Source organism: Mesoplodon densirostris, chromosome 11 (assembly GCF_025265405.1).
Source record: "Mesoplodon densirostris isolate mMesDen1 chromosome 11, mMesDen1 primary haplotype, whole genome shotgun sequence".
Classification (NCBI taxonomy): domain Eukaryota; kingdom Metazoa; phylum Chordata; class Mammalia; order Artiodactyla; family Ziphiidae; genus Mesoplodon; species Mesoplodon densirostris.
Genome location: NC_082671.1, coordinates 19,684,651 through 19,711,961, shown reverse-complemented (window position 1 = coordinate 19,711,961; position 27,311 = coordinate 19,684,651). Strand labels below are relative to the sequence as shown.

Sequence of the window (27,311 nt, the reverse complement as noted above, 5' to 3'; positions counted from 1 at the left end):
CCTTTCTCGTAGTACTTGCCTTGCTACATTGCATTTCTGGGCTAGGAGTATAGACGAGCAAGCCTTGCTATCCACAAATGTCTCTTTGGCATGAAAACAATCAAGGCCCACAAGACTCAGGAAGAAACTTTGACCTTCCCCCAACTGCTTCAAAGAATTAGATAGAGAACCTGTTTCAGGAAGGGAGCTATTGTCATAGATAATTATAGTATGAACTATTTGTGTAGACAGAGAGGAACGTAGCAAAGTCTGTTTGTTAAAATTTCTCTCTGGGTCTCATTGTCTCTGCATGACCCAGCAAACATTTGTTTACCAAACATTTGCTTTTCCATCTCTGTGTAAATTGCCTTCCTCCACTTTGAGGTCCCAAACCACTCCCCACAACATCCTCTTTTGTCTTTAGCTGAAGATGACATTTCAGGTGAGGGTTTCAGCCATTTGGGTGGGTTACTCTGTTTTCCTGGGTTTCACCCTCATATACATGTTATTAAACTTTTGTTTGATTTTTCTCCTGTTAATCTGTCTCGTGTCAATTTAATTCTTGGACCAGCCAGAAGAACCTAGAAGAGTAGAGGAAAAATTTCTTCCTTCCCCACAGGGGACCATCTCTAACTCTAGACTGTAAATTCCTTCAAAAGAGATCATGCCACTCCTTTGTATCCCCAGAGCCTGACTTACAGATACACAATTGCTGCTCAAGAGATTTGTTGAGTGAATGAATGAATGTGACTTCTCAATCAAAGAGGGCTGAGATTACGTGTCAACTGAAATAAAAATACACACCACTGGATAAACAAGGTCCTACTGTATAGCACAGGGAACTATGTTCAATATCCTGTGATAAAACATAATAGAAAAGAATATGGAATATATGTATGCATATATGTATGTATATGTATATATGTATAACTGAATCACTTTGCTGTACAGCAGAAATTAACACAACATTGTAAATCAACTATACTTCAAGAAAATAAAATAAAATAAAACATAAAAATTGTGAGTTAAGCGCTTCCCTGGTGGTGCAGTGGTTGAGAGTCCGCCTGCCAATGCAGGGGACACGGGTTCGTGCCCCGGTCTGGGAAGATCCCACATGCTGCGGAGCGGCTGGGCCCTTGAGCCATGGCTGCTGAGCCTGCACGTCCGGAGCCTGTGCTCTGCAACGGGAGAGACCACAACAGTGAGAGGACCATGTACCGCAAAAAGCAAAAAACAAACAAACAAACAAAAAAACATTGTGAGTTAAGCTTTATTTGGGGAACTTACTGAAGACAATAGCCTGGGAGACAGGCTCTCAGATAGCTAAAGTGAAGCAAAGTGTTCTTTACCCAAAGTGAGGAACCTGAAAAGAGCTCAATGAGAGATGAGCAAAAGCTCTATCTATATAGGCTCTTCCTCAGCTCAAGTCAGATGTTTCTAGATTTCACAGAGTGGGTAAATTATCTATTCATGCTTTGGAATTTGTGCATTGTTTAGAAGATTAGAAATCCAAAGATTTCCCAAAGTTTCCTTTATATTATGCAGAGAACCAGAATTTTTAAGCAAAACCATTGTGACTTTTGTGACCACATAATAGAGAACAATATAAAAAAAAAGTGTAAAGCACCCAAAGAGCAAGGTACCTATTTTCTCCTAGATACTGTTTCAGTGGTTTCAGTTACCATCACCATGTGATGAGCCCATAAATGTATTCTTCTCTGTGGATAGGCTACACTCTAGGCGAGAAGAGAGCTGAAATGAACCTTTGATTCAGTTAATTATGATTGCTACTGTAAAAAGTATTTAAAAGAACTGTTAAGTTTTAGCTTGTTACTTAATGAAACATCTAAACAAAAGCATCATATTCTGACATTGACATCAATCTCTAACTTATTTATTTAATTTGACCCCAAGCAAAAATTTTCCAGGCAAGTTCCAGATGCTGTTCACCAGCTATTTTCTCCTCACATCTTCATTATTAAATCCTCATGCCTCATTATTCCAAGCCTGTAATAATTGAGGTCATTGACGAAGGTGTCCTCACTCTACTAATCCCCACTTATTTTTTCCCAAATTACTAATCTTCAGGGAATATCTCAAACCATCATTTCTATTTCTGAGTCAGAAAAACAAAAAGTGGAGAAAGATATGCATGACAAGGACTCTTGGAACATTAGACTTTAACATGGGCCATGTGGCAATCTCCCCTTTACCTGGAAAGAGATAGATTTGATACACTGTCATTGGAAATTCAAGGTGCCTCAAAGCTAGGATTATTTTATTCTCAATACATAACTTTTAAAAACTAAAAAGATCTAGGGAAAGAGTATGAAGGATGTTTTTGTCTTTGTATCTTTCTCTTTGTTATGAGAATTTTTGTGTACATGTGTTGAGGAGGGGGAAATTTCCCCCTCTACCCTTTTTGCATTCTTGTGGCTGGACTAAATAAAATTGACACAAGACTGATTAATAGGAGAAAAGGAAACAAAATTTAAATTCATGCATATGGCGGACCCATAGAAATGGGACCGAAGAAGTGACCAAAGGAGGCAGCTTTTATATTTTTTAGACAAAGAAACAATATATTTGTGAGGAATTGACTGGACAAAGAAACTTAGGTTTGGGGTGCCCAATTAGTGTTCTAAACAGAATTTGGGCTGGGGGTAGTAAATTAAAGATGTTGCCAGGTTTGTTTACACAGGCTTCTCAGCCCCAATTCCCTGTCTCTGGTGATAAGGGTGTCCTTTTACCTCCAGATGAAAAGAGGGCACCTTTCACATGAGCCATTTATTACCTGCTTTCAGGGAGACAGAGAGGAGGGTCAGAGTGGCCCTATTGCATTGGCTGTTCTTAAATAACTTTAATTCAAAATAATCAATATGCCATTGAGGTACATTTTGGGGCGGCCTACTCTGAAACCCAATACATGTAATGCTTCAGTTAAAAGAAGCCCACCCTTCAAGGCCCTAAATATAAAAAAAATAAAATGTTTTAATTTGGTGTCACTTTAGGCATCAAGGTCACTTTACAAGGAAAGAGGCAACTAGGTCATGACAATGGGTCCTGACCATAGATGGATTTTTCAAACTTTGGAGACAATTAAGGCAAGAAATTTCAGCAGCAGTCGCTTTTGCCCTACTGGAATTCTGCCTGAGACTACCATGTTAGAGCTAATCTAACCCACCATAGGATGGCAGGCCATCTCAGGAGACCTGAGACCTGTTGCTGACGGCCAGTGCCAAACTGCCCGTCTTGTAAGGCCACATTTCCCCCTGGCCAACCTATATGCAGCTACAAGAGTGGGCCCAGCAAAACTGACAGAGGAGCCATCCAACCAACCCCCAGAACTGGCATAAGGAATCCTTGCTGTTAAATCACTAAGCTTTGGGGTGGTCGAAACAGATTGGAACAGTTGAGGAAGACATCATGAAACTCAACTAAAAAGAAACAACAGGCCCCAAATGGAGTCATTTATGCTAAGTCCACATCACCAAACCAAGACTTAATACCTAACCTAATTGCTATCTCAACCCCCTAAGAATGTGACCTTTAACCAGTCAACCTGGAATTGTCTGTCGGCACTAATTGAGGTAATTTGCTCAATAGGTACTTTCCTTCCCCTTAGGAAGGTGACCCTGCCTGAAACTGCATTCTTTGTTAATAATTTTCTGTTTCTGCCCCCCTTTTTGCCTTTAATAACCTTTCCTTTTCTGTAACTCAAGGGAGCGCCTATCTATTTGCTAGGTGGATGCTGCCTGATTACGAACTGTTTAATAAAGCCAATTTGATCCTTAAATTGACTCCATTGAATTTTTATTGCTTAACAACATGTACAAAACTAAACTCAATTTTCTTGACCTTCCGAGTCCACTTTTTCTAGTAATAGTGCCTTCATTTCTATTCCATTGTGTCTTGAAACAGAGGCATGCTTTTTCCTTCATTTTCTTTATTTCCCTCTCTAATATACAGTGTGTAAGTCTCATTAATTCTTCCTTAATAATTTCCTTCTCCATTTTCCCTTCTTTTAACACTGTTACCATGTTTATGTTAATTTAATAACTAAAGCACAGCAATGATTCTTTGTTTTTGAACTTTAGCAGTTCAGTTTATCCTGAATCCTCATGGAGCTGTCATTGTAGTAAAATATTGCTCTAATTATGCTTCTTTCCTCCAAAAAATCTTTAAATGGCTTCCTTTGCTGACACAACACTGTTCTTACTCCTTCGTTTTATTGATTGAATCACCTCCCTCCCAATTCTGGTTGCCATGTGTAGTCCGGGGCATAACCTATCTTTCTTCCAAGCTATCACTTTTCTCCAAAACCCCCAATTCTGGCCCAATAACACTAGTTATTATTTCTACACTAATCCATAAGCATTCTTTCTTCAATACTTTTGCTCTTCCCTGACCATTCTCAGATTCTTTTTTAACTCCTTTAATATTTCGTCCAAACCATACGATTAACACCCACTATATAGGCATTTATTATAGTTACATTTTTCATATGTAATAAATGTTCTAACCACACACCTAAACTGCAGACTTCTGGAGATCAAGGTGCATACCTCAGACCTTGTATAAGGATGAAGTGTTGTCAGAGTAAAGAGTGATCAGTAAAGAGTAACTGATACTGAAGGAAGCAGTCAGGTTTGGGTAGGTGGGCAGAGAAAGGGCATTTGAGAGGAACAAGAGGAACAAGAGAAAATGCACCGCTTGTTCCAGAGACAGGAAATATGATATTAAATAAAGGGTCAGTTTAATTCCTTAAGAACAACAACAAAAGCAGGGCTCAGCTATTCTTCTTCCCCTTGCTTACTTTTCTCCAAGGCACAAGGGTGGGTCATTTTTGCCTCAGGACTTTTACACTTTTACACTTGTTGTGGAAAATATAATCACCAAAATAGAATTTTAAAATTACTTTGTTGTTTGCAAGAGCCCTGTTACAGGAAGGAAAGAGGGGGAGGGTTCACGAACTGTAGGCAAATTACCACCGTACCCCAGTTCCTTAACGTATAAAATGACAGGATCTATTTTATCCAACCCTCCCACCCCCGCCATCCCCCAGAGTTTCCTTGTGGTTAGCAGGGGGGAAATGCCTCCTACACCCAGCAGGGTGGAGGAAGGGAGGGCCCTGTAGTCAAAAGTTCCTGAGAGCTCTTTAAAACGGCGCTGTTTGCATAAATTTGCGGGTTTTTTAAATTTTTAATTTAAATTTTTTTTTTAATTTTTTGGCCATGCTGCGCAGCATGAGGGATCCTAGTTCCCCAACCAGGGATCGAACCCATGTCCCCTGCAGTGGAAGGGCAGAGTCCTAACCGCTGGACCTCCAGGGAAGTCCCTATCTGCATATATTCGAGAGGGTCACACAGCTGGTCCAGTAAAACACTCAGGAACCACTATTTACACAAGCCCTTAACTTCTCTAACAACTGATACGAAATGCTGTAACCATTCAACAAACTCATTTATTCAACAAATATTCTCTGAATACTAGAGAATATTTGAGATAAACACTGTTCTAGAGGAAACATGCCTCACAATAAACAATATACAAAAATCATATACACAGAAGTTTTATGAAAGAGTAGGGAAATATATATACCATGAAAATACTGATCAAAAGAAAGCTGGTCTAGCAATATTAATATAAATGAAATACACTTTCATACAAAAAATATTACTAGCAGTTCACTTGTAATGTTGAAGTGATCATCAGGAAGACATCACAATTTTGTTTCTGTATCCTCTGAATAACAGCCTCAATATATATAAAGCAAAAAAGTTGACCAAACTGTAATGGAAAATAAATAAATCCACATTTTTAGTAGATTATTGTGGAGAAGCTAATTTCTTTACCATCCCTTCTCTCCCTAAATCTTTGCATTGCGTATTCCTCTCCTTTTTTCCTGATATTATCTTCTTAGAGAGCTAGTTTCAAGTTATTCTATTTAAAATAATGCCTCCCTATTCTTTTTTTTCATTAAATTATTCTATAATTTAGACAGTAAATATGGTCTATTTTTGCTTCTTTCCAATAGAATACATTTGATCACATTTTTTTATACGGCAGGTTCTTAATAGTTCTCAATTTTATCCACATCAGTGTATACATGTCAATCCCAATTGCCCAATTCATCACACCACCACCCCCAGCCCCCGCTGCTTTCCCCCTTGGTGTCCATATGTTTGTTCTCTACATGTTTGCTTCAATTTCTGCCCTGCAAACCAGTTCATCTGTACCATTTTTCTAGGTTCCACATATATGCATTAATATTTGTTTGGTAATCAGATATTTGCCCCACCATGAAGGTAAATCTTTCAGATAGAAAAGTTATCTCTGGTAATAGCTCTCTCTCTGGGCCAAGCCTCCTATCTAAGTTCTTTTAGACAGTTAAGAGAGAGAGAAAAGTTTTTCTTGAATCAGCTGGGTCTTGATTGCCTTCAGCCCAAAATAATCCACATATGCAGCGGGACATATTTTGGGGTGGTGTATTCTGCTTTCCTTCACTCTAAAATACAAAGAGTTAAAATAGCTATGACACTGTTATTATGCCTAAGAAACTTGATAATATTATCAAATTTCCGGTCAAAGTTAAAATTTTCCTGATTGTTTCAGAAATGTTCTTGCAGTTGATTTGTTAACATAAGGATCTAATTAAGATTCATACACTACATTTGGTAGAATTGCTTCTTAAATCGTTTAAAGTATGTAACATTTTGTCACCTTTTTTTTTTTAAAAACAATATGTTTGTTGGAGAAATTGTTCTATAAACTTGCCCTTAATTTCGGATTTTTCTGATTGCAGCCCCATGATGTTATTTAACATGTTCCTTTGTCCCCTGTATTTTCTGTAGAACTGGTAATTAGGTATAGAGATTTGATCAGATTCAGGTTTAGTTTCTTTTGGCAGGAATACTTCATAGGTGTTGTACACATCCTATGGTATCAAATCAGGAGACCTATAAGCCTAATTGTCTCTCCTTTTGTGATGTCAGGAGCCATTGATCACCATTGCATAAATCCAGGATTTCATTAGGGTTTGCAGTCTGGTAATATTTTTGTTGCTGTTTTTTAACTTTTTAAAATTGAAGTATAGTTGATGTAAAATACTGTATGTTACATGTGTACAATATGGTGATTCACAATTTTTAAAGTTATACTCCATTTATAGTTATTATAAAATATTGGCTATATTCCCCATGTTGTGGAATATATCCTTGTAGATTACTTTATACCGAGTAGTGTGTACCTCTTAATCCCCTACCCTTATATTGTTCTTCCTCCCTTTCTTCTCCCCACTGGTAACCACCAGTTTGCTCTCTATATCTGTGAGTCTGCTTCTTTTTGGTTATATTCACTAGTTTGTTGTATTTTTTAGATTCCACATGTAAGAGATATCATACAGCATTTGTCTTTCTCTGTCTGACTTATTTCACTTAGCACAATGCCCTCCAAGTCCATCCATGTTGCTTCAAATGGCAAAATTTCATTCTTTTTATGGCTGTGTAGTTTTCCATTGTGTATGTATATATATATATACACACACACACCACATCTTCTTTATCCATGCATCTTTTTTTTTTTTTTTTTTTTTTTTTTTTTTCTGTATGCGGGCCTCTCACTGTTGTGGCCTCTCCCGTTGCGGAGCACAGGCTCCGGATGCGCAGGCCCAGCGGCCATGGCTCACGGGCCCAGCCGCTCCGTGGCATATGGGATCCTCCCAGACCGGGGCACGAACCCGTATCCCCTGCATCGGCAGGCGGACTCTTAACCACTGCGCCACCAGGGAGGCCCTATCCATGCATCTTTTGAACACTTAGATTGCTTCCATATCTTGGCAATTGTAAATATTGTTATGAACATTGGGGTGCATCTATCTTTTCAAATTAGAGTTTTTGTTTTTTTCTGGTATATACCCAAGAGTGGAATTGCTGGGTCATATTGATAGTTCAATTTTTAGTTTTTTGAGAAAACTCCATACTGTTTTGCACAGTGGCTATACCAGTTTATTGATACATTCCCACCAACAGTGTACAAGGCTTCCCTTTCTCCACTACCTCATCTACATTTGTTATTTGTGTTCTATTTGTTGATACACATTCTGACAGGTGTGAGGTGATATCTCATTGTGTTTCTTTTTTTAATTGAATATAGTTGATTTACAATGTTGTATTAGTTTCTGGTGTTCAGCAAAGTGATTCATATATAGTTTATATATATATAAACTATAATGGAAAAGAATATATACATATAAAGAATATAAAGAATATATATATATATATATATTCTTTTCCATTATAGTTTATTACAAGACACTGAATATAGTTCCCTGTGCTACACAGTGCAGACTGGTAATATTTTAATATTACTATTCCTTCTTCAATTATGAACTGGAATACATCTATATAGAGAAACTTTCCCTTATAAACTATTCCCTCAGGTTATCCTCAGGTGCAGTTCTTCTAGGAAAGGCAAGACAAATGCTTCATTCATTCTTTGTTTAGTTTCTGTCTTCAGAATAATGAGTTGGTTTCCTGGCATTCTCCAAAGGGAACAATGAGGCTTTTTATTCTATTGTTGGAAATACCACCATGACTTTTACAAATTTGAAATGTTCCAATAAAAGTATACATACATTGATGTGGTCCAAGAATAAATGTATGTACATTACATACATGTATACAACACCAATATTACTACTAACAATTTGATCACAGAAAACAGATTAAGATTTCTTTGTAGTTATTTTTGTCCTTAGGATACTTCCCAGTGGGGATACATAGATAAATTCCTATGTTGTAAAGACATTTGGAATAATTTTTTTCTATGTGATTAATCTGCCATCTTTCTACATAATTAGGTTTATTTATTTTATTTTGATTTCAATTATTTTTTAAATTTTACTTGGCTTTAAACTCACATATTTCCAAAGTCTATGCTACAAAACAAGGTACGTTTTTGAAAAGATTAACTTTTTTCCTATCTCACACACCCTGTCTTCTCTATCCCCTCATGGCTAACCATTTTTATTAGTTTTCATTTATTCTTCATTTTAAAATAATATATGTGAATACATTTCTCTATATTATTATTCCTCCCCTTCCTTAGGTAAAAGATACCTGGTGTTTTATTTTTTTTTTTCCTAAACATGTTTGTTTTCTAAACATGCTTGTTGGGCCTCCCTGGTGGCGCAAGTGGTTGAGAGTCCGCCTGCCGATGCAGGGGATACGGGTTCGTGCCCCGGTCTGGGAGGATCCCATGTGCCGCGGAGCGGCTGGGCCCGTGAGCCATGGCCGCTGAGCCTGCGCGTCCGGAGCCTGTGCTCCGCAACGGGAGAGGCCACAACAGTGAGAGGCCCGCATACCGCAAAAAAAAAAAAAAAAAAAAAAAAAAAATGCTTGTTTTTCATGCTTAGCCAGTATATCCTGGTAATTACTCCACAGTAGTATAGATACTGTCTTTATTCATTTTATAGTTGTATACTATTTAAATATGCAAAATAACATAGTAGTTTATTCAACCTGTCTTTTCATGATGGGCATATATGTTGTTCTTAGTCTTTTGCTGTTACAAAGAGTGCTATCATTTATAGCCTTGTGCATTCAACTTTCTGTGTTTTTGTTAGTGTTTCTTTGGGATAGGTTTCTGGAAGTGAGAGTTTTGCATCAACACAAACACATTTGCACTTGTCCTGAATATCACCACGTTCTCCTCCATGTCGGTTATGTAATTTTGCATTCCCACCAGCAATGTATGGTAATATCTGTTTCCCCACAGCCTTGCCAACAGAGTATGTTGTCAAGCTTGTGGGTTTTTCTCCATCTGATATGCAAGAAATGGCAACTCATAATGGTATTAATTTGCATCTTTTTTTTATTATGAGCAGCTTTCTATATGGTCAAGGATCATGTGATTTTTTTTCTGTGAGCCATCTGTTTATATTTCTTAACCATTTTTCAAAAGCTCTTTTAGATGTTCTTTATACATCAGGGATAGTGCTCCTTTGTGATACAAGTTCCAACTATTATTATGTGAGGAACATGTACGATTTTTCCTTTTCCATACAGCTATTCAGTTATCCCAACATCAGTCATTAAGAAATGGAACATGGCATTGTTTTGCAGCTGAAAGGGGACCAATGTAGTTGGAATAGGTCAGTGGGAGAGTCATGAAAATAAAGCTAATAAAGTTGGTAAGGGGTAGATTATATAAAATTTTACAGTACAGATTAGAAATTTTCATTTTTATCTTGGTAGCAGTAGATAGACAGTGAGGAGTAGTATATGTCAGGGGGTGTTTGAGCAAGCTTCCCTTGGCTGGGGGTGGTGGCAGTGGGTCAATTTCTTTACCCAAGTTGGAGGCAAGACAAGCCACAGAGGTTAAGTAGTAGCAAAGGTCCCAAGGTATGTAGCTGAATTTATACTTGGAATATTTATTCAAATCCCAACATATTTAGTATTAAAAGACATGTAGTTGACTTTTCTTGTTCCAATATGGTTCCCATAGGTATTGCTAAAATTTCAACTGGCCGCATCTGAATTGCAGTAGCTGTCTGCATGGATGGTGCCTGTAATGTGTGAAGCTACTCCCTCCTGTGGGAAGCAACTCAACCTACAGCAGGTCTAGAAATCCCTTATGCAACTGTCTGGAACAGAGTGTGTAGGCATCGTATCGCAGTGGGCTGTACAGGGATACTAGCCATAGATTCGGCTCACTTCTGTTCTTCCCATCAATTGCAGTAATTACTAACTGCCCCACTTGTTAGCACCCCTCCTCTAAATAGTCCACAGTGAGTTTAGCTTGGAAGCTGAATCTTGCTCAAGACACATTTAGTAAATATATCTCTCTAGTTTTACTTTTTAAGGTACATTGTATACATTATTGGACAGCCCCTCTAACCAAACGAAAATATTGGAAGTTAACAAAGGGGTTGGGAAATTATGTATCAGTGTAATCCAGTCAATGTTACAGTCAGTGTCTTTGTGAAGATAATAGCTTATAGCAGCGGTCCCCAACCTTTTTGTCATCAGGGACCGGTTTCGTGGCAGACAGTTTTTCCACGGACAGGGGGTGGCGGGGTGGGATGGTTCAGGCTGTAATGTGAGCGATGGGGAGCGGCAGATGAAGCTTCGCTCGCTGGCCTGCCATTCACCTCCCGCTGTGCGGCCGGGTTCTTAACAGGCCTCAGACTGGTACAGGTCTGCAGCCCAGAGGTTGGGGATGTCTGGCCTATAGGATCCTAAAAACTCTTAGTGCCACCTAACTGACAAAGGAAAAATAATGTAAATAGAGTGTTGAGTTAAAACTTTTAAGGGTCAGTTTTATAACTTGTAATGAACTGAGGTGAATTGGGATCTATTTCGGTTTGTATATACTGAAATGAAACAATTCATTCGAAAAACAATCCCCTTGAAATGGAACAATCTAGCACTAGGTGATAGGGTTAACACAGGTGGAGAATCATGGTTTGACTTGAAACAAACCCAACAAGGCAAAAATTAAATAAAAAACCCACTTCTGACTGATGCCCTTCTCTTTAAGTTCTGAACATTTTTACTTTCTTATGAAGAAAAGGGTCTCACAAGAATAAAGGGGCGTCACCTCGTCTTTGGCAAAAAATTCCCCTAAAATAGAGTGGTGCAAATATATTCACTATTTAAAAACATCACTTTGGCTGCTTCACGGTGAATGGATCAGAGGAAAGCAAGAGTGGAAGTGGGAGGGCTTCCCTGGTGGCGCAGTGGTTGAGAGTCCGCCTGCCGATGCAGGGGACACGGGTTCGTGCCCTGGTTCGGGAAGATCCCACATGCCGCGGAGCGGCTGGGACCGTGAGCCGTGGCCGCTGAGCCTGCGCGCCTGGAGCCTGTGCTTCGCAACGGGAGAGGCCACAACAGTGAGAGGCCCGAGCACTGCAAAAAAAAAAAAAAAAAAAGAGTGGAAGTGGGGATACCAGTCATTCAGGTGATAAACAATGGAGGAAAGTAGATGGATTTGAGAGATGTTTAGGAGTTATAAACCATGGGACTTGGTGATTCACTGGATGTCAACGGTAAGGAAGAGGAAGAGTCAAAGGTAATTGTCAACTGTGGCTAGACTTTTCCAGATAGACCTTAAGTACACATAAATGGAAAATCTCTCAGCTTTGCAGTACAGACACTAATAAAGGGAGCTTGTCCTGGTGCTGGCACGATAAGAAAGTCAAGGCCTTTAGCCTGCTTATTACACTTGCGTGACATGGCTCACTGAGCGCATTGATGGTTACTGACACAAAGCAATGGGTTCCACTTTAATAATCTAACGATCTGGAGCACATCTTACTCAATGTGGTGAGGATGCCCACCATCCACTGGGCTTGGCTTTATGAGATTCAAGGAAACCAATGGGAAGATGAGCCTACCTAGCTGCCTATTTGGCTCATTTTTATCCTTTATGCAGCTGATTTGCTGCTTTAGAAGTAAATCAATGCAAAAGGAACTGAACCGAGTTCAAGTTGTCATTTGTATTTACCCTCAATCTTAAACCAGTGAGTCTCTGGCTTGAGCACTTGACTAGGCATCTGGTTATGCTACTGTTTGAGATGGGGACCATAGTGGAGGAGAACTGGGCCTTTTATTTTGCTGCTGTTTTTGTAACTGCTGTTGCTGCAGCTGTGTGAGAGGTAAAGAAAATAAATTCCGTTTTGGATATGTTGACTTTAAGGTCGCTTTGATATTCCAAATGGAAATAGGAACTAGGCAGTTGTATATATGGGTCCAGATCCCAGAAGAAAGTTGTGGGCTAAAGATAAAAATGTGAGAATCCTTAGCCAAACAGATAGAAATGGAAATTATGAACATGAATGAGATCACCTAGGGAGAGAGTATAGTCAGAAGAGGAGTAAGAACGGGACTCTGAGAGAAACACGCTATTTGTCAAGGACAGAGAGCGGGCTGAGAAGACAGATGTATATAGCAGAATAGGGAAGAGAAGCTTGGGAGACTGTTTCAAGGGGAATGTGATCAACTGTCAAATGTTTTTGAGAGTCATGTAAAATGCAAACTGTCCACTGGATTTAGCGAGCAAAGTTTATTGATAGCCTTAAGTGAAAGCTGTTTTGGTATAGCGGTGGTAGCTAAAGCCAGATAGAAATAGTTTTAGGAGTGCCTGGGAGGTGAGGAGAGGACACCAAATATAGACAACCCTTGAGGAGCTTAACTTTGAGGGGATGGAGAGAGATTAACAGATTTTAGGAAGCCAGGAAAGAAGAGAGAGCAAAGTAGTAATAGTATATGTGCTAAATGTTACATAAATTAAATTCCACAAACATTTGTTGATCACGTGAGGGGCACAGGGCAGGGAACTGAGAATTGCAAGATGAGAGAGTAGAAAGCAGTCCTTCCCCTCAAGGTGCTCAACGTTGAATAGGGGAGAAACAGCTAAATAATTATGTATAAGGACAGTGTAGTAACACATGCGCTAGACACAGTGGTAGCATAGTATGTTTGTTACGAAGGAGAACAGGGAAGACATTTAAAGTCACGTTTAAACTGAGTTATGAATTCTTAACTGTTTTCTCGGATGACTATGAGAAAGGTATTCCAGGCAGAGGGAAAAGCATCATTTACCGGAAAACTGCATATACAGCCTTTAAAGAATATGGGTTCTTGGAATGGCATTGTCTAGATATAAATCCTGCCTCCAAAATTACCAGCTCTGTGACTTTGGGTAATGACCATACCTTTGCCAAGCCTCCACTTTCTCATCTATAAAATGAAAGCTGATAATTCCTACGTCAGATTTTTAGGGAGGCATAAAAGCTGAGATGCACTGAATTCAGCAGCTGGTACACAGTAAATATTCAATATACATTAGTTCTTGTTATTACTGTAGGATCTAAAATGCAAAAAGTGTGGCAAGGTATGAAGCTAAAGAAGGTAATCAGGAACCAGATCATGATGGATTTGTCAGGAAATTCAGCATTGTTCCCAGCACTAATGAAAAGAAACTGGTGCAATTATTAGAAGACAAACTGAAGTCAGGCTTAATTCTACCAAAAAAAAATTTTTTTTCAGGAAGCATCATAATTATAATCTCCTGTTGATGAAGCCTAAAGCAACAGCTATGTACAAGTACCTCTCAGGCTACTAATTAGGAGGCTGAACTGTTAACCTCTAACTGTGCAATTTGCAATTTTTTTTTTTTTTTACATTACAACATCTTGTAACACAATGCATTATTTTTCATTAAGATTGTTGCTAAACTTCAGTTTTCTAATTCTTCTCTTTATATTTTTTGGTATTTAAAAAGAAAAACTGGTAGTATGGCAATGCTTTAATTTCAGTAAAAAAGCTCTTTCACCTCTACCACCAAAACAAAACAAAACACACTAGGGTTAGCTGATCATGTACTATAGCTGACCTTAAGAGTATGGTAAGGGCATTTTTAAGTGTAGAGTTAGACTCCATAAAAAAACTGCAGGTAGACCTAAGGAAATTTGCATTGGAACTGTGGTCTCTATCCTTTTGTCATAGTTTGGATGGATAAAGGTTACTCTAGTCCAAAAAGTCAGTGGCTTCTCTCTTAGATTTTTATTTTGAGGTAGTTCAACTTCTCACTTATGTAAGCAATATTCCTTCTGTAGAAGAAAATTTTGCTTTGAAAAGATAATTCTGGGTCACCACTGCCTAGAGTACTTAATTTAACCTGTTGAGTAATTTTTTTTTTATTGAGGTAAGATTGGTATGTAACATTACATTAATTTCAGGTGTACGACATAATGATTTGATATATGTATACACCACAAAGTGATCAACACAGTAAGTCTAATTACCATCCATACAGTTGACCACTTTCACCCATTTTGCCCACCCCCAACTGTCTTCTCCTCTGGTAACCACCAATTTTTTCTCTGTATCTATGAGTTTAGTTTTGTTTTGTCTGTTCATTTGTTTTCTTCTTTAGATTCCACATGTAAGTGAAATCATATGGTATTTGTCTTTCTCTGACTTATATCACTTATCATGATACCCTCAAGTTCCATCCATGTTGTCACAAATGGCAACATTTCTTTTTTTTATGGTTAAGTAGTATTCCACTGTATATACATACACCACATCTTCTCTATCCATTCACCTATCAAGGGACACTTAGGTTGCTTCCATATCTTGGCTATTTTGTAAATAATGTTGCAATTCAAATGCATACATCTTTTCAAATTAGTGTTTTTGTGTTCAGCAAATACCAACAAGTGGAAGAGCTGGACCATATAGTAGTTTTATTTTTAATTTTTTGAGAAACCTCCATAATGTTTTCCATAGTGGCTGCACCAGTTTACACTCCCACCAACAATGTACAAGTGTTCTCTTTTCTCCACATCCTTTCCAACATTTGTTAAATTTTGTCTTTTTGATAGTAGTCATCCTAATGGGTGTGAGTTGCTATCTCATTGAAGTTTTGATTTGCATTTCCATGATAATTAGTGATGCTGAACATCTTTTCATGTGCCTGTTGCCCATCTGTATCTCTTCTCTAGAAAAATGTCTATTTAGATCCTTAGTCCATTTTAAAATCAGATTGTTTGATTTTTTGCTATTGAGTTGTTTGAATTCTTATACATTTTGGGTATGAACCCCTTATCAGATATATGATTTGTATTCCCATTCGGTAAGTTGTCTTTTAATTTTGTTGATGGTTTCCTTTGCTATGCAGAAGCTTTTAAGTTTGATGTAGTCCCACTTATTTTTGCTTTGGCTACCTTTGCTTTTGGAGTCAGTCCAAAATTTCAGTGCCAAGACCAATGTCAAGGATCTTACTGCCTATGTTTTCTTCTAGGAGTTTTATGGTTTCAGGTCTTACATTCAAGTCTTTAATCCATTTTGAGTTAATTTTTGCCTATGGTATAAGATAGTAGTCTAGTTTCATTCTTTTGATGTAGCTATTCAGTTTCCCACTGTATATTCTTGGCTCCCTTGTTGTTAGTTAATTGACCATATATTTGTGGGTCTATTTCTGGGCTCCCTATTCTGTTCCACTTACCTGTGTGCCTATTTTTATGACAATATCATACTGTTTTGATACTATAGCTTTGCAGTATAGCTTGAAATCATGGACTGTGATACCTCCAGTTTTGTTCTTCTTTCTCAGGATTGCTTTGGCCATTTGTGGTCTTTTGAGGTTTCATACAAATTTTAGTATTGTTTGTTCTAGTCCTTGAAAAATGGCATTGTAATTTTTGATAGGGATTACATTGAATCTGTAGAATGCTTTGGGTAATATGGATATTTCAACAATATTAATTCTTCCAATCCAGGAGCATGGAATATTTTTCAATATTTTGTGTCTTATTTCTTTCACCAATGTCTTATAGTTTTCAGTATACAAGTCTTTCACCTTGTATTAATTTATTCCTAGGTATTTTATTCTTTTTGATACAATTATAAATGGGATTGTTTTCTTAATTTCTCCTTCTGATAGTTGGTTATTAGTTTAAAGAAAGCAACAGGTTTCTATACATTGATTTTGTATCGTGCAACTATAGTGAATTCATTTATTAGTTCTAACTATTGTTCCGTGGAGTCTTTCTTTATACAGTATTATGTCATCTGTAAATAGTGACAGTTTTACTTCTTTCCTTCCAATTTGGATGCCTTTATTTTTGAGTATTTTTAAAGTTGAAAGTATCATCCTGATATCTTCATTTGGGAATTTTCCACTCCTGACGAATCCAGTGGTATAATCTTTTTACTGGAATGGTTAATGCTGATTTTAGTATTTGATATGGCATGTATTGTTATTGCTATTTTTGATGCGTGGTATGGAGTGATTTGTGTTACCTCTTGCGTGTGTGTGTTTCAACTTCCCTAATTTTTTTCTGATGGTCTGAGCTTATAAATTAAGCCTCATTTTAGCATCTATCTATCTATCTATCTATATACACAATTGGGTCGATTCTTCAAGATGTTTAATCAAGCTTATTTCGTCCAATTAGTCGAACACAATTTCCTATGGTAGGAGGTCCTGAACTACTGCCAGCATTGTAGGTCTTATCTTTAGGTTTGCAGATGTTTAATAACCACACTGAGATGATCTAAGAGTGCAGGGCAATTTCTTTCAAGCAGTGGCTTTGGATTTCGAAATTTTTTGTTTTTGTTTTTCCCCCAAGATCTACCTTAACATCTGTCACCCAGTACACGTGTATATGACTGAATAAAGAGTGTTACTGCAGAATACTTACTCGACTATCCGAGAGGTTCCTGAAATTTTTCACTCTGTTTCAGATATAAGAAAAACTGTACCCTTTCCAGGTGGAAACCGGTTAAGCTGATTTCACGAACTACTAGTGGGTCGTTAAAGGCAGACTGAAATCGCTCCTCTAGTAGTCTCCGCTGCTGCTCCTTCTGTCCCAGCCTTTTGGAAATGCATTGCAGAAGTTACCGAGCCGCAGCTGCGGTTCGTTCCTAGAGGGTGGGCCGGTTTTCTTCCTGGGAAGCAGCAGGGTACCAACCTACAGCCCCAGACTCGGTGGATGATGCGGGGCTCGACCCGTTTCCCTGCCTACCAGCTTCCTCGAAGTCCGTCCCGCCTCCTTCATCTGCTCTCCGCGAATTTAGTGCCTCCCGGGAGAAGTGGGCCGAGCGCCGAGCGATCGATGCCTCCTCCCCGCCCTGGGAGCCGCCATTTTGGGGGGAGGAGAAACACTCGTAGGGGCGGCTGCGGGTCAATGGGATGTTGACTAGCTTCTGCTTCTCTGGCCAGCGCTGTGGAGCCGGGGCAGAAGCCTCCACCGGGGCCGCTCCTCCGGCTGCCTCTCCGGAATGAGGCCTCAGTTCCCGCGCAGGACGGCTTCCTTTTTCTTCCGAGAGTAAGTGGCGGCCGGCGGCGTGGCACGTCCCCGCGCACCCTCCGCTGTCAGTTACCCCGCGCGCCCCAGTCCCTCCCCCGCCCCGCTGGGCTCTCGGCGCAGACTCGCTTGTTTATTTCTTCAGGAGTCCAAGGAGAGGCCGAAGCCGAGACGATGCCTGGGAAGCTGAAGGTGAAAATCGTGGCCGGGCGCCATTTGCCGGTGATGGACCGAGCTAGTGACCTGACTGATGCCTTCGTGGAGGTTGGTGCAAGGTCCTGCCCCTCCAAACACAGGGAGCGCCGAGCCCTGTGAAGGATCTTAGTCACCTCGCCCGCAGCCTCTCAGCCTATTCCCCTGTCGACCGCCCTGCTGGGTGCCGTGCTTGTCCAGCCCTCCCTGGAGGGCTGACTGCCGAGACTGCAGCCCATGTGATAGAAGCCCTGCTCGCAGGCGTCCGCGGCGCGCTGTGCCGCGCGGGGAGGCTGTTACTGCTCTGCCTGCAGGGTGACCCTGATGTCAGGACTCCTAACAGGCCACCTGCCAGTCAGGACATCCCAAGCAGTGATCACGCGGCCACTGAAACACACACACACACACCTTTCTTTGGTGGGGGGAGGGTAGCTAGCTTTTAATGCTAGAGTGATGGAGATGATGTTTAAGAATGTAGATACGGTCCGTTATGGGCACTGGGGGAGCTGCAAGGCGATCTAGTCTTTAACATAGGATTTTCTGAATCATCAGTGTAAGTTCTAAAACACAAGTGTAACACTTTTCTTCTCTCGTATAGACTGGTAGGTCTGAGGAGCTGTTTCAGGGTAATTTAGTGCCTTGTGGTATGAAGCCAATTAAGTGCCATGGATTTAAATTGCAAAATTGCTTTTTAAATCTAATGATTAGTTTAAAACTCATGCTAATTAGCACAGGCCCCGGAAAGTAATAATCCAGAGAAAGAAGCCAAGTGAGATTGTAATAAAAATTGTCACGATGAGCCAGAGCTCATGCTAATTAGCACAGGCCCCGGAAAGTAATAATCCAGAGAAAGAAGCCAAGTGAGATTGTAATAAAAATTGTCACGATGAGCCAGAGCATTAGAACGATAATCATTTGGGCTATTAATGTTTAGAGTTGATAGATGCATGATAATACACAGCCTGATTCCATATCAATATACAATATTATTGATGTTCGTTAAAGATTCTCTGACCTAATCAGGCATTGCCATTGCAATTCTCAAGCTCAACTTCATTTTTATGTGAGGAACAGTTACTGGGTGTGTTCTTGGGCCAGGTGATAGGTCATGGGGATACACAGATTGCCAAAGCCTCGTCTTTGCTTTCCGGTATCTCAGAGACTGACCCACACAGTTTAGGTTAATAATAGCTAATACGTATTGAGTCTCATTATTGCCAGGTCTGTGCTAAGTTTTTTTCAATTCTTAGTCCTTATAACAGTCCTGCTATTGTATTATTTTCCCATATTGTAATTGAAGTACCTGAAAGACACAAGTTTTTTGTTTATTTGTTTTAATATCACATGGACTTTTGTTTCCAAGCAATATATACTTGTAATCAATTAAAACATATCTGAAAGGAACCATGAAACCTGAGAACTGCTATGGGGACTTGCTGGTACATAAGAACCTAGCAAATTCAGGAAACAAGGGAAAATGTTCTGAGATAACATTTGCATCGTCAACCTCTACTGACTGTTTTTACAATTAAAAATATTTTATAACTTAAAAAAAAGCCTAGGAACAGTAAATAATTTGCCTAAGGTGCCTTAACCTTGTAAATCTCCAAAGCCTAGTGGTTTGTTAATCCACGGTGCAAATACTGACTCTCCAGACAAGATGATGAGTGTTTCTGTAGACTGTGGAAACTTAATTCTGTCTCTGAAGGTTTAGGGAGGTTTCCTAAAAAAAGTGACATTTGAACTGGGCCTTGTAGGGTACCCAGGATTTTACCAGGCAGAGGGAACATCAGAGGCACAGAGTGGCATACATGGTGTGTTAGGAAACCGTCTTAGTTTGGGATGTGTCTGGAGTCAAAGCGGATGTGTGCGTAGTGGAGGTTGTGAGGGATAAGGCTGGGAAGGTAGGTTGGTGCCAGCGCCCTTTTATGTGTTTTTTGTAAATAGAGGGCAAACGGGGGAAGTTCTTCAAGCAGAAAAGCAGTAAGATCATGTTTAGATGAGGTTGTTTCTTTGTACGATGACTTGAATGGTGATGTTATCGATGGGCTGGATAGATGAGAGATGAGGCAAGGAGATGAGTTAAGAAGGTGGTAAAATTACCCAGATAATATGTGCACATTTAGAATGGCAATGGGAACGGATTAAAGGGGAAAGATTTGAGGGACATTTCTTAGGTAAAATTCTCAGGCCTTGGTAACAAATGGCTTTTGCTGGTGAGGGAGGGGTTGGATTAAAGGGTGACTCATTAATTCCTTCTTTCAACAAATAGTTACTGAGTGTCTGCTCTTTGCCAGGCCCCATGCTAGTCACTGATCTAGCTGATGCATATGTGCTGGTGAACAAAATAGACTTGGTTCCTGTTTTTATGGAGTTTATATTTTGGTGGGGGAGCCAGACATTAAAAAGTAAAGAAAGAGGGCCTCCCTGGTGGCGCAGTGGTTAAGAGTCCGCCTGCCGATGCAGGGGATACGCGTTCGTGCCCCGGTCTGGGAGGATCCCATATGCCGCGGAGCGGCTGGGCCCGTGAGCCATGGCCGCTGGGCCTGCGCATCCGGAGCCTGTGCTCCGCAACGGGAGAGGCCACAACAGTGAGAGGCCCGCATACCGCAAAAAGGAAAAAAAAAAAAAAAAAAAAAAAAAAAGTAAAGAAAGAGTACATTTATTTATTTATATTTATATTTTTTATTTATTGGCTGCATTGGGTCTTCGTTGCTGCGTGTGGGCTTTCTCTAGTTGTGGCGAGCGGGGGCTATTCTTCATCGTGGTGCGCGGGCTTCTCATTGCAGTGGCTTCTTTTGTTGCGGAGCACGGGCTCTAGGGAGCGCGGGCTTCACTATCAGTAGTTGTGGCTCCTGGGCTCTATAGAGCACAGGCTCAGCAGTTGTGGTGCACGGGCTTAGTTGCTCCGCAGCACCTGGGATCTTCCTGGACCAGGGATTGAACCCGTTTCCCCTGCATTGGCAGGTGGATTCTTAACCACTGCGCCACCAGGGAAGTCCCAAGAGTACATTTATAATTACAAGTTGTGATGAGTGCCATGAAAGAAAATGATAGAGAATCTCAGGAACTTTAGGTTGAATTATCAGGGGAGGCCTCCGAGGAAGTGCCAGTTAGGCAGAGACCTGTGGATGAGAAGGAGCTAGCTGCTCAGGGTGTGTTTGTGTGTGTGTGTGTGTGTGTCTGTGTGTCTGTGTGTCTGTGTGTCTGTGTGTCTGTGTAGGGGAGGGGCCGGGCAAAAGGGGCCGGAGGATAGGAGAGTCTCAGCAGAGGGAAGATCCTGAGGGTTTGCTTTGTTTTAGGAAGTGAAGGAAGATGTGTGTGCTGGCATGTAGTAAGTGAAGGGGAGAGTGCTGTAAGGTAACGTTGGAGAGTTAATCAGGGAGCCAGTTGTGCAGGATCCTAGAGGCCATGACTGAAGGTTGGATTTTATTCTCAGTTCAGAGGGAAGCACTTGTTGAGATGAGCACTCTTGTTGCTGTTTGGAGAATGGACTGCAGAGGGGAAAGAGCTGAAGCAGGCAACTAGTTAGGAGATTCCATTATAGTTCAAAAAAGAGGCAGTGAGGGTCAAGGTGATGGTTTTGCGAGTAGAAGTGGATGGATTCCAGATATGCTTTGAAGATAGACAGTAGAGGATTTGTTGGTAGACTGGAGTAGGGATCAGGGAAAGGGAGACTGAAAGGTGATTCCTAGCTTTCTGGAGTCACTGGGGCAATTTTCTCACTCTCCATAGGGTTGAGATAAATTGAGTGGGTTGAGAATCAGCTTCCATTTGGGCATGCTAAATTTGAGATGTCTTTGGTTCCTTTAATTGGAGTTGTCAAGGAGAAAGTTGGATTTGTGAGTATGGTGTTTTGAAGAGAGGTATGAGTTAAAAATAAGCTCACACAGGCCAGTGCTTCTCAACTCTGTGAGACCCGGTCTGCCTTTATATAGCAGGTATTTTGAAATCTTCCCTTTACTATCTTGGTATGATATCTATAGCTAATATAACCTATCTATGCCCACAGTTTAAAAATATCAGTATAATGCTCTAACTGTAATATGATAGGGAAATAAAAGTATTTTTTAATGTGTTTCAATATGGAAGTGCTTGTTAATGACCGCAGAAGACATGAAGTAATCAGGTTGCGCCCATGATATTTACTGAGCCTTTGTTTATATCAGGTACTATACTGGCTGTTGTAAAGCATGCTGGGGATAGAGCAGTGAGCAAAATGAAAGTTTCTGTAGTCACGGAACTTAGGTTCTAGTGGGAGGAAGGAGTTAATCAAAAAAATAGTTAAGTAAGAGATAAAATATGCTAGATGGTGAGAAGCTCCCCATGTGGAGAAAATAAAGCAGAATTCAGGATAGGAAGTACCTCACCTCCATGTAAAATCACGTGAACATGACTGCTCCTCTCACAGAGTGAGACAGGTGTGTAGTTTTGGCATCTTGGATGGGCCTTCACTGCCATTGGTTATCTGATTTCCCAAAATACACTACAGTCAACTCATGGGAAAAAAAGAGTTGTCCATTAATTTTCACAGTGGTTACATTTCTTGACAGTTAATGTGTATTAAAACCCATCATAATATTCTATCTATAAACCTGAGTTAGGGTCTAGGTGGGTTTTTCGCCCATGTGGCTATCTGGTGTGGATATTTGAAAGTCATGACATGAGACAAGTCTTCATTGTTGGGGACTGTCTCTTGAATTGCAGGACACCTAGCATCTCTGGTCTTCCTTACTAAATACTATTATTATTCATCCCAAAAACGAAATTTTTGAAATTTAGAAATTATTCGTCCCTAAATTTGTAAAGTTTCTTTAGAAGTTGGTTCTGTCCCTTTTGCAAACCATTGACTTAGGGGAGAGAAGAGGGAGCGAGAAGATGGATGGATCCTTGAATGAACATGACATTAAGAATTTATTAGAGGTGGAGGACTAGGGGAAGGACACTGAGATTGTTAGCCAGTGGGTGGGAGAAAAATCCAGAAAGTAATGTCTCAGAAGGCAAGAGAGGAAGTTTCTAGAAAGAGGAAATCCTCAACTGTCAAATGGCACTGAGAGGTCAAGTAAGGGGACAGAAATCACTGGATTGGACAACATAAGGTTGTTAAGGGTCCTGGCTTGAGGAGTGACAAGGACGGAAGCCCATTACTGTAGTGATTTAGAGGGTTAAAGTACACGCGAGGGCTTCCCTGGTGTCGCAGTGGTTGAGAGTCCGCCTGCCGATGCAGGGGACACGGGTTCGTGCCCCGGTCCGGGAAGATCCCACATGCCGTGGAGCGGCTGGGCCCGTGAGCCATGACCGCTGAGCTGCGCGTCCGGAGCCTGTGCTCCACAATGGGAGAGGCCACAACAGTGAGAGGCCCGCGTACCGCAAAAAAAAAAAAAAAAAAAAAAGTACACGGGAGTAAGGAAGTAGGAGAGGCGTTAATAAGCAATTGTTACAGGAAATATGGCTGTGAAGGGAGAGGAGAAATAGTGTGATATTCGGGGGGAGTATGCAGTTTGTAGTACTTAAAAAAAAATAAGGTGGAAGATATTAGAACATATTTGTGTGCTAATAGGAATAACCCAGCAGAAAGGGAAAGATTAACGCAGGAAAAAGGGGATAATGAAGGATTACAATATCATAAAGGGATAAATTTTGTGCTATGGACTCTAAGTACTGTATAAGCTCATAGGAAAGGGACATAATGAAGCCCGAGCTGGTGATGAGAAATCTTTGTGCTGGGCTTGAAAGATGGTGCCATTTCCATAGGCAGAGAGGAAAAGGGGGCATTTTTTGGATGAAGGGGATAAACGTTAAAAGCAGAAGGAGGGAATATAGCACATGTAATTGAAGGGAGGATTCTTGTTGAATAGAAGTGGGAAATAAAATTTGGCTGGGTAGAGAGGATGCGTATTACTAAGTGGTCTGAAAACGCTGGGGAGAAGTCTATACGGCAGCTGCTCTCTTAACCAGTTTCTATTAACTGCCTCATCACAGTGCCCAGGGCTCTGCATTTCTGCCATAAACACATTCTTGAATACCCCATACCGTTAGATTATACTCCAGTGTGCCTGCTTCTCCCATCAGTTGGCTGATATGCTTTACCAAGAGGCAGTTGCCTTTATTCCCTAACCTATTTATGCCAACACTCTTTGTTATTGTTATTTATTTAAATCTTATACAAATCAGTGAAATAAGTGGGATAATGAAGTTGATAATGCTGTGTAAAGCATTATGGATACAGTTGCTAAAAATTGCTCTTGAATTAGATGAAGATTGTAAAAAATCTAGGATTCTCTATCCATAGTTATTTTACCAGTGATTTTAAGTTTTACCACATTTTAAAGAAACCCAGACTGGCAAACACAGATGATATGTTATGAGAGAGTGGCAAACACAGATGATATGTTTTGGTTTATGCAGAAAAGATGACACAGAACTGTCAACAGTGGACCCTTACTCAAAGAAGAGGCTTCAGTCTTACGATAAAAGATAGAGGAATGAATATTTATTTATATGTTTTATTTGAAAATGTTTACTGTTTGTATCATTTTTAATGATTATCTGATCTAACCAGATTATTTGATTGACTAATCAGATATTGGTCCTGATTGCGTTGGGGTTGAGGGAATTTCTACTATATATGATGTGAGGAGTTTAGGAAGCCAGTGAAGACCAGGTAGTACTTAAGGATGATTATTGTGGGAATCTCCAGGATGAACAGGATGGGATTCTGTACAAGGGGAGTATTAATCAAAATATATCCCAATATTAATGTGCATGTTACAAACTGTTCCGCTAAACTACATTATCATTTTGTGTTTATCCAGGAGCCTTTGAGGGAACAGGGAGAGGAAAAGAAATTAATATTTAATGAGCATTTTCTACCAGACATTTTGCTAAGTCTCTACATACATTATCCTGTTTAATGCTCACAGCAACTCCCCTTTTCAGGGGAGGAAGCAGCTTTAAATAACAGGTTAAATAACTTTCTCAAGGTAATTTAGCTAATGAGTGGGGAAAGAGAATGCGTTTACCTTACTAGGGAATCTTGTTAAAATCCCTGATGTTCTTTAACTAAATTGTAAGGCATTCATTTAATTGCTGAGTAATAAAATCTCCTTCGAATTAAATAAGGCCAAATGAACTCTGATTCTTCTTTAGTAGAAGGGGAATCACCACAGTGTTGGCAAAATATACACTCTAGCCTTTTTCTTCTTCTAAAATCTTGTCTTTTGCTTGTTTGTTTAGTATAGTGTGGGGACTATCAGATTTTTACTATATCTAGAATGGACAGTTGACCAAAAAAAAGAAAAAAAAATCACAGTATAGCACTACATTATAATGGGACAAAACTGAAGAGGGCTCTGAAATCATAGCTTAAGAAATGATATGCTGTTTTTGGCAGTTGAGCCAAACTCCTTAAGTACATTTGGCTTTTGAATGGTTTTGAATGCTTTTATGACTCCTAATGACATTTTACTTCAAATAAGGCAGTTTTTAGGTAAGTTAAACAGTAAGTATTTCTTTGATATTTTGAATATTAAAATGTAATGAAAACTAGATAAGTAAATGAGCAGATTTCTTCCCAGGTTTCTTTTTCCTTGTTTCATTTCTTTAACATTTGTGATTTAAAAGTAAAAAAAAAAATTATGCAAGTAATACAGTTGGCCCTTCGTATCCCTGGGTTCCACTTCCTCGGATTCAACCAACTGCAGGTAGGAAATATTTGGAGAAAAATTCCAGAAAGTTCCAGAAAGCAAAACTGGACTTTGTTGTGTGTGTTCGCTATTTACATAGTATTCACATGGTATTTACAACTAGTTACATAGCATTTCCATTGTGTTAGGTACTAAAGAGATGATTTAAAGTGTATGGGAGGTTGTGCATAGGTTATGTGCAGGTACTGTGCCATTTTATATGAGAAACTTGAGCGTCCACAGATTTGGATATCTGTGGGGAGGGGGAATGGGTGGGAGGAGTCCTGGAACCAATACCCGTGGGTACTGAGGGATGACCGTACATGAATAGCTCCTGTTAGAAAAGATTCAAATACTCAGGTAAAACTTGAAAGCCCCTTACTTCTTACTTACAACACTGTACTGTGTTGTCTACACCCTTATCAGTCCCTTCTTCAGAGATAATTGCTGTCACTTCTTTGGCATGTATTCATGTACTCCTTCTCCCCTGCTTTAAAAACAAAAACAAAAACAAAAACTTTTACATATTTTTAAAAACAAATATAATCGTACTTTTTATATTCTACTACTTGGTTTTTTCAGTTATTATGCCACTGACATCGTCCCCTGACAGTACATGTAATCAACTCCATTCTTTAGTAGGGAGCATGTGATTTATTTAGTCATTTTCTTGTTGTCACTAGGTTTTTGTATATCTTTTGGGAAGGGGCCATATGTGAAAGTATTTCAGGATAAATTCTCGGCAGTGAATCCAGAATTTTATAACTGAATCAAAACAGTTTTTGCCATTTGAATTTTATTTTAATTTTTGATGTTTTTGAATTTTCAATAATCCATTTAAAAAATAGGTAATATATGTGCATGGCTCAAAATTCAAAAGGTACAGAATGAGTCAGCCTCTCATCGCCTTTCCTTTAACCGATCTGTCTTGTTTCGTTTAGTGGCCGCTGTTAACATTTGTTGTATATCCTTCCAGAAATAATCTGTGCATATATAGGCATATATCATATGCCTTATAACATTTTGTCATTTTTTTTCCTCTACAAAGAATGCCGTACATACTGCTCTGCAGTAGAGGGATGTATGTATCTTGGACATTGTTCCATACTAGTGCACGGAGAACTGCTTCGATCTTCTGTATAGCACTGCATTGTGTGGCTTTCCCATACTTAATTTAACCAGTTCCTGACTGATGGATTTCTAAGTTATTTCCAATCTTTTGCTACTATAATGCTGCTTATATATGTCATTGTGCTCCTGTGTATGAATTTAAAGGGTATAGGCATTTAAAATTTTGATAAGTGTTGTCAGACTGCACTTTGTGAAGATTGTTGTAATTTGCATTCACAGCAACACAGTATGAGAGTGCCTCATTCACAGTGTGTTTTCAAACTTTTTGATCTTTGCCAACCTGAGTAGTAAAAATGTCGGTTTAGTTTGATTTCTCTTAGTCTGAATGAGGTTTTCCGCTCTTGATATACTTAAAAGACATCTATATTTCTATTTCTTTGAATTTCCTTTTTTTGGTTGGTTTGTTGATCTTTTTCTTATTGCTTTGTAGGAACTTGTTGGAAATTGAAGAAATTAGCTGTTTGTGACATATTTGGCAAATCCTTTTTCTCACTTTCTTACTTATC

The 27,311-nt window shown here is 39.6% G+C and overlaps 1 protein-coding gene across 4 annotated transcripts in view; it reads left to right on the top strand.

The window, feature by feature from the left end:
- The first annotated feature begins 17,626 nt into the window (after positions 1–17,626).
- Positions 17,627–27,311, top strand: part of C2CD5 (C2 calcium dependent domain containing 5) — an 84,045-nt gene continuing 74,360 nt past the window's right edge. For all 4 annotated transcript variants that reach the window (XM_060111858.1, XM_060111857.1, XM_060111856.1 and 1 more), the window contains exons 1-2: positions 17,627–17,818; positions 17,943–18,061. In XM_060111858.1, the coding sequence (XP_059967841.1) occupies positions 17,972–18,061 (90 nt within the window). In that variant the 5' untranslated portion in view covers positions 17,627–17,818; positions 17,943–17,971. The remainder of the gene's footprint in view (positions 17,819–17,942; positions 18,062–27,311) is intronic.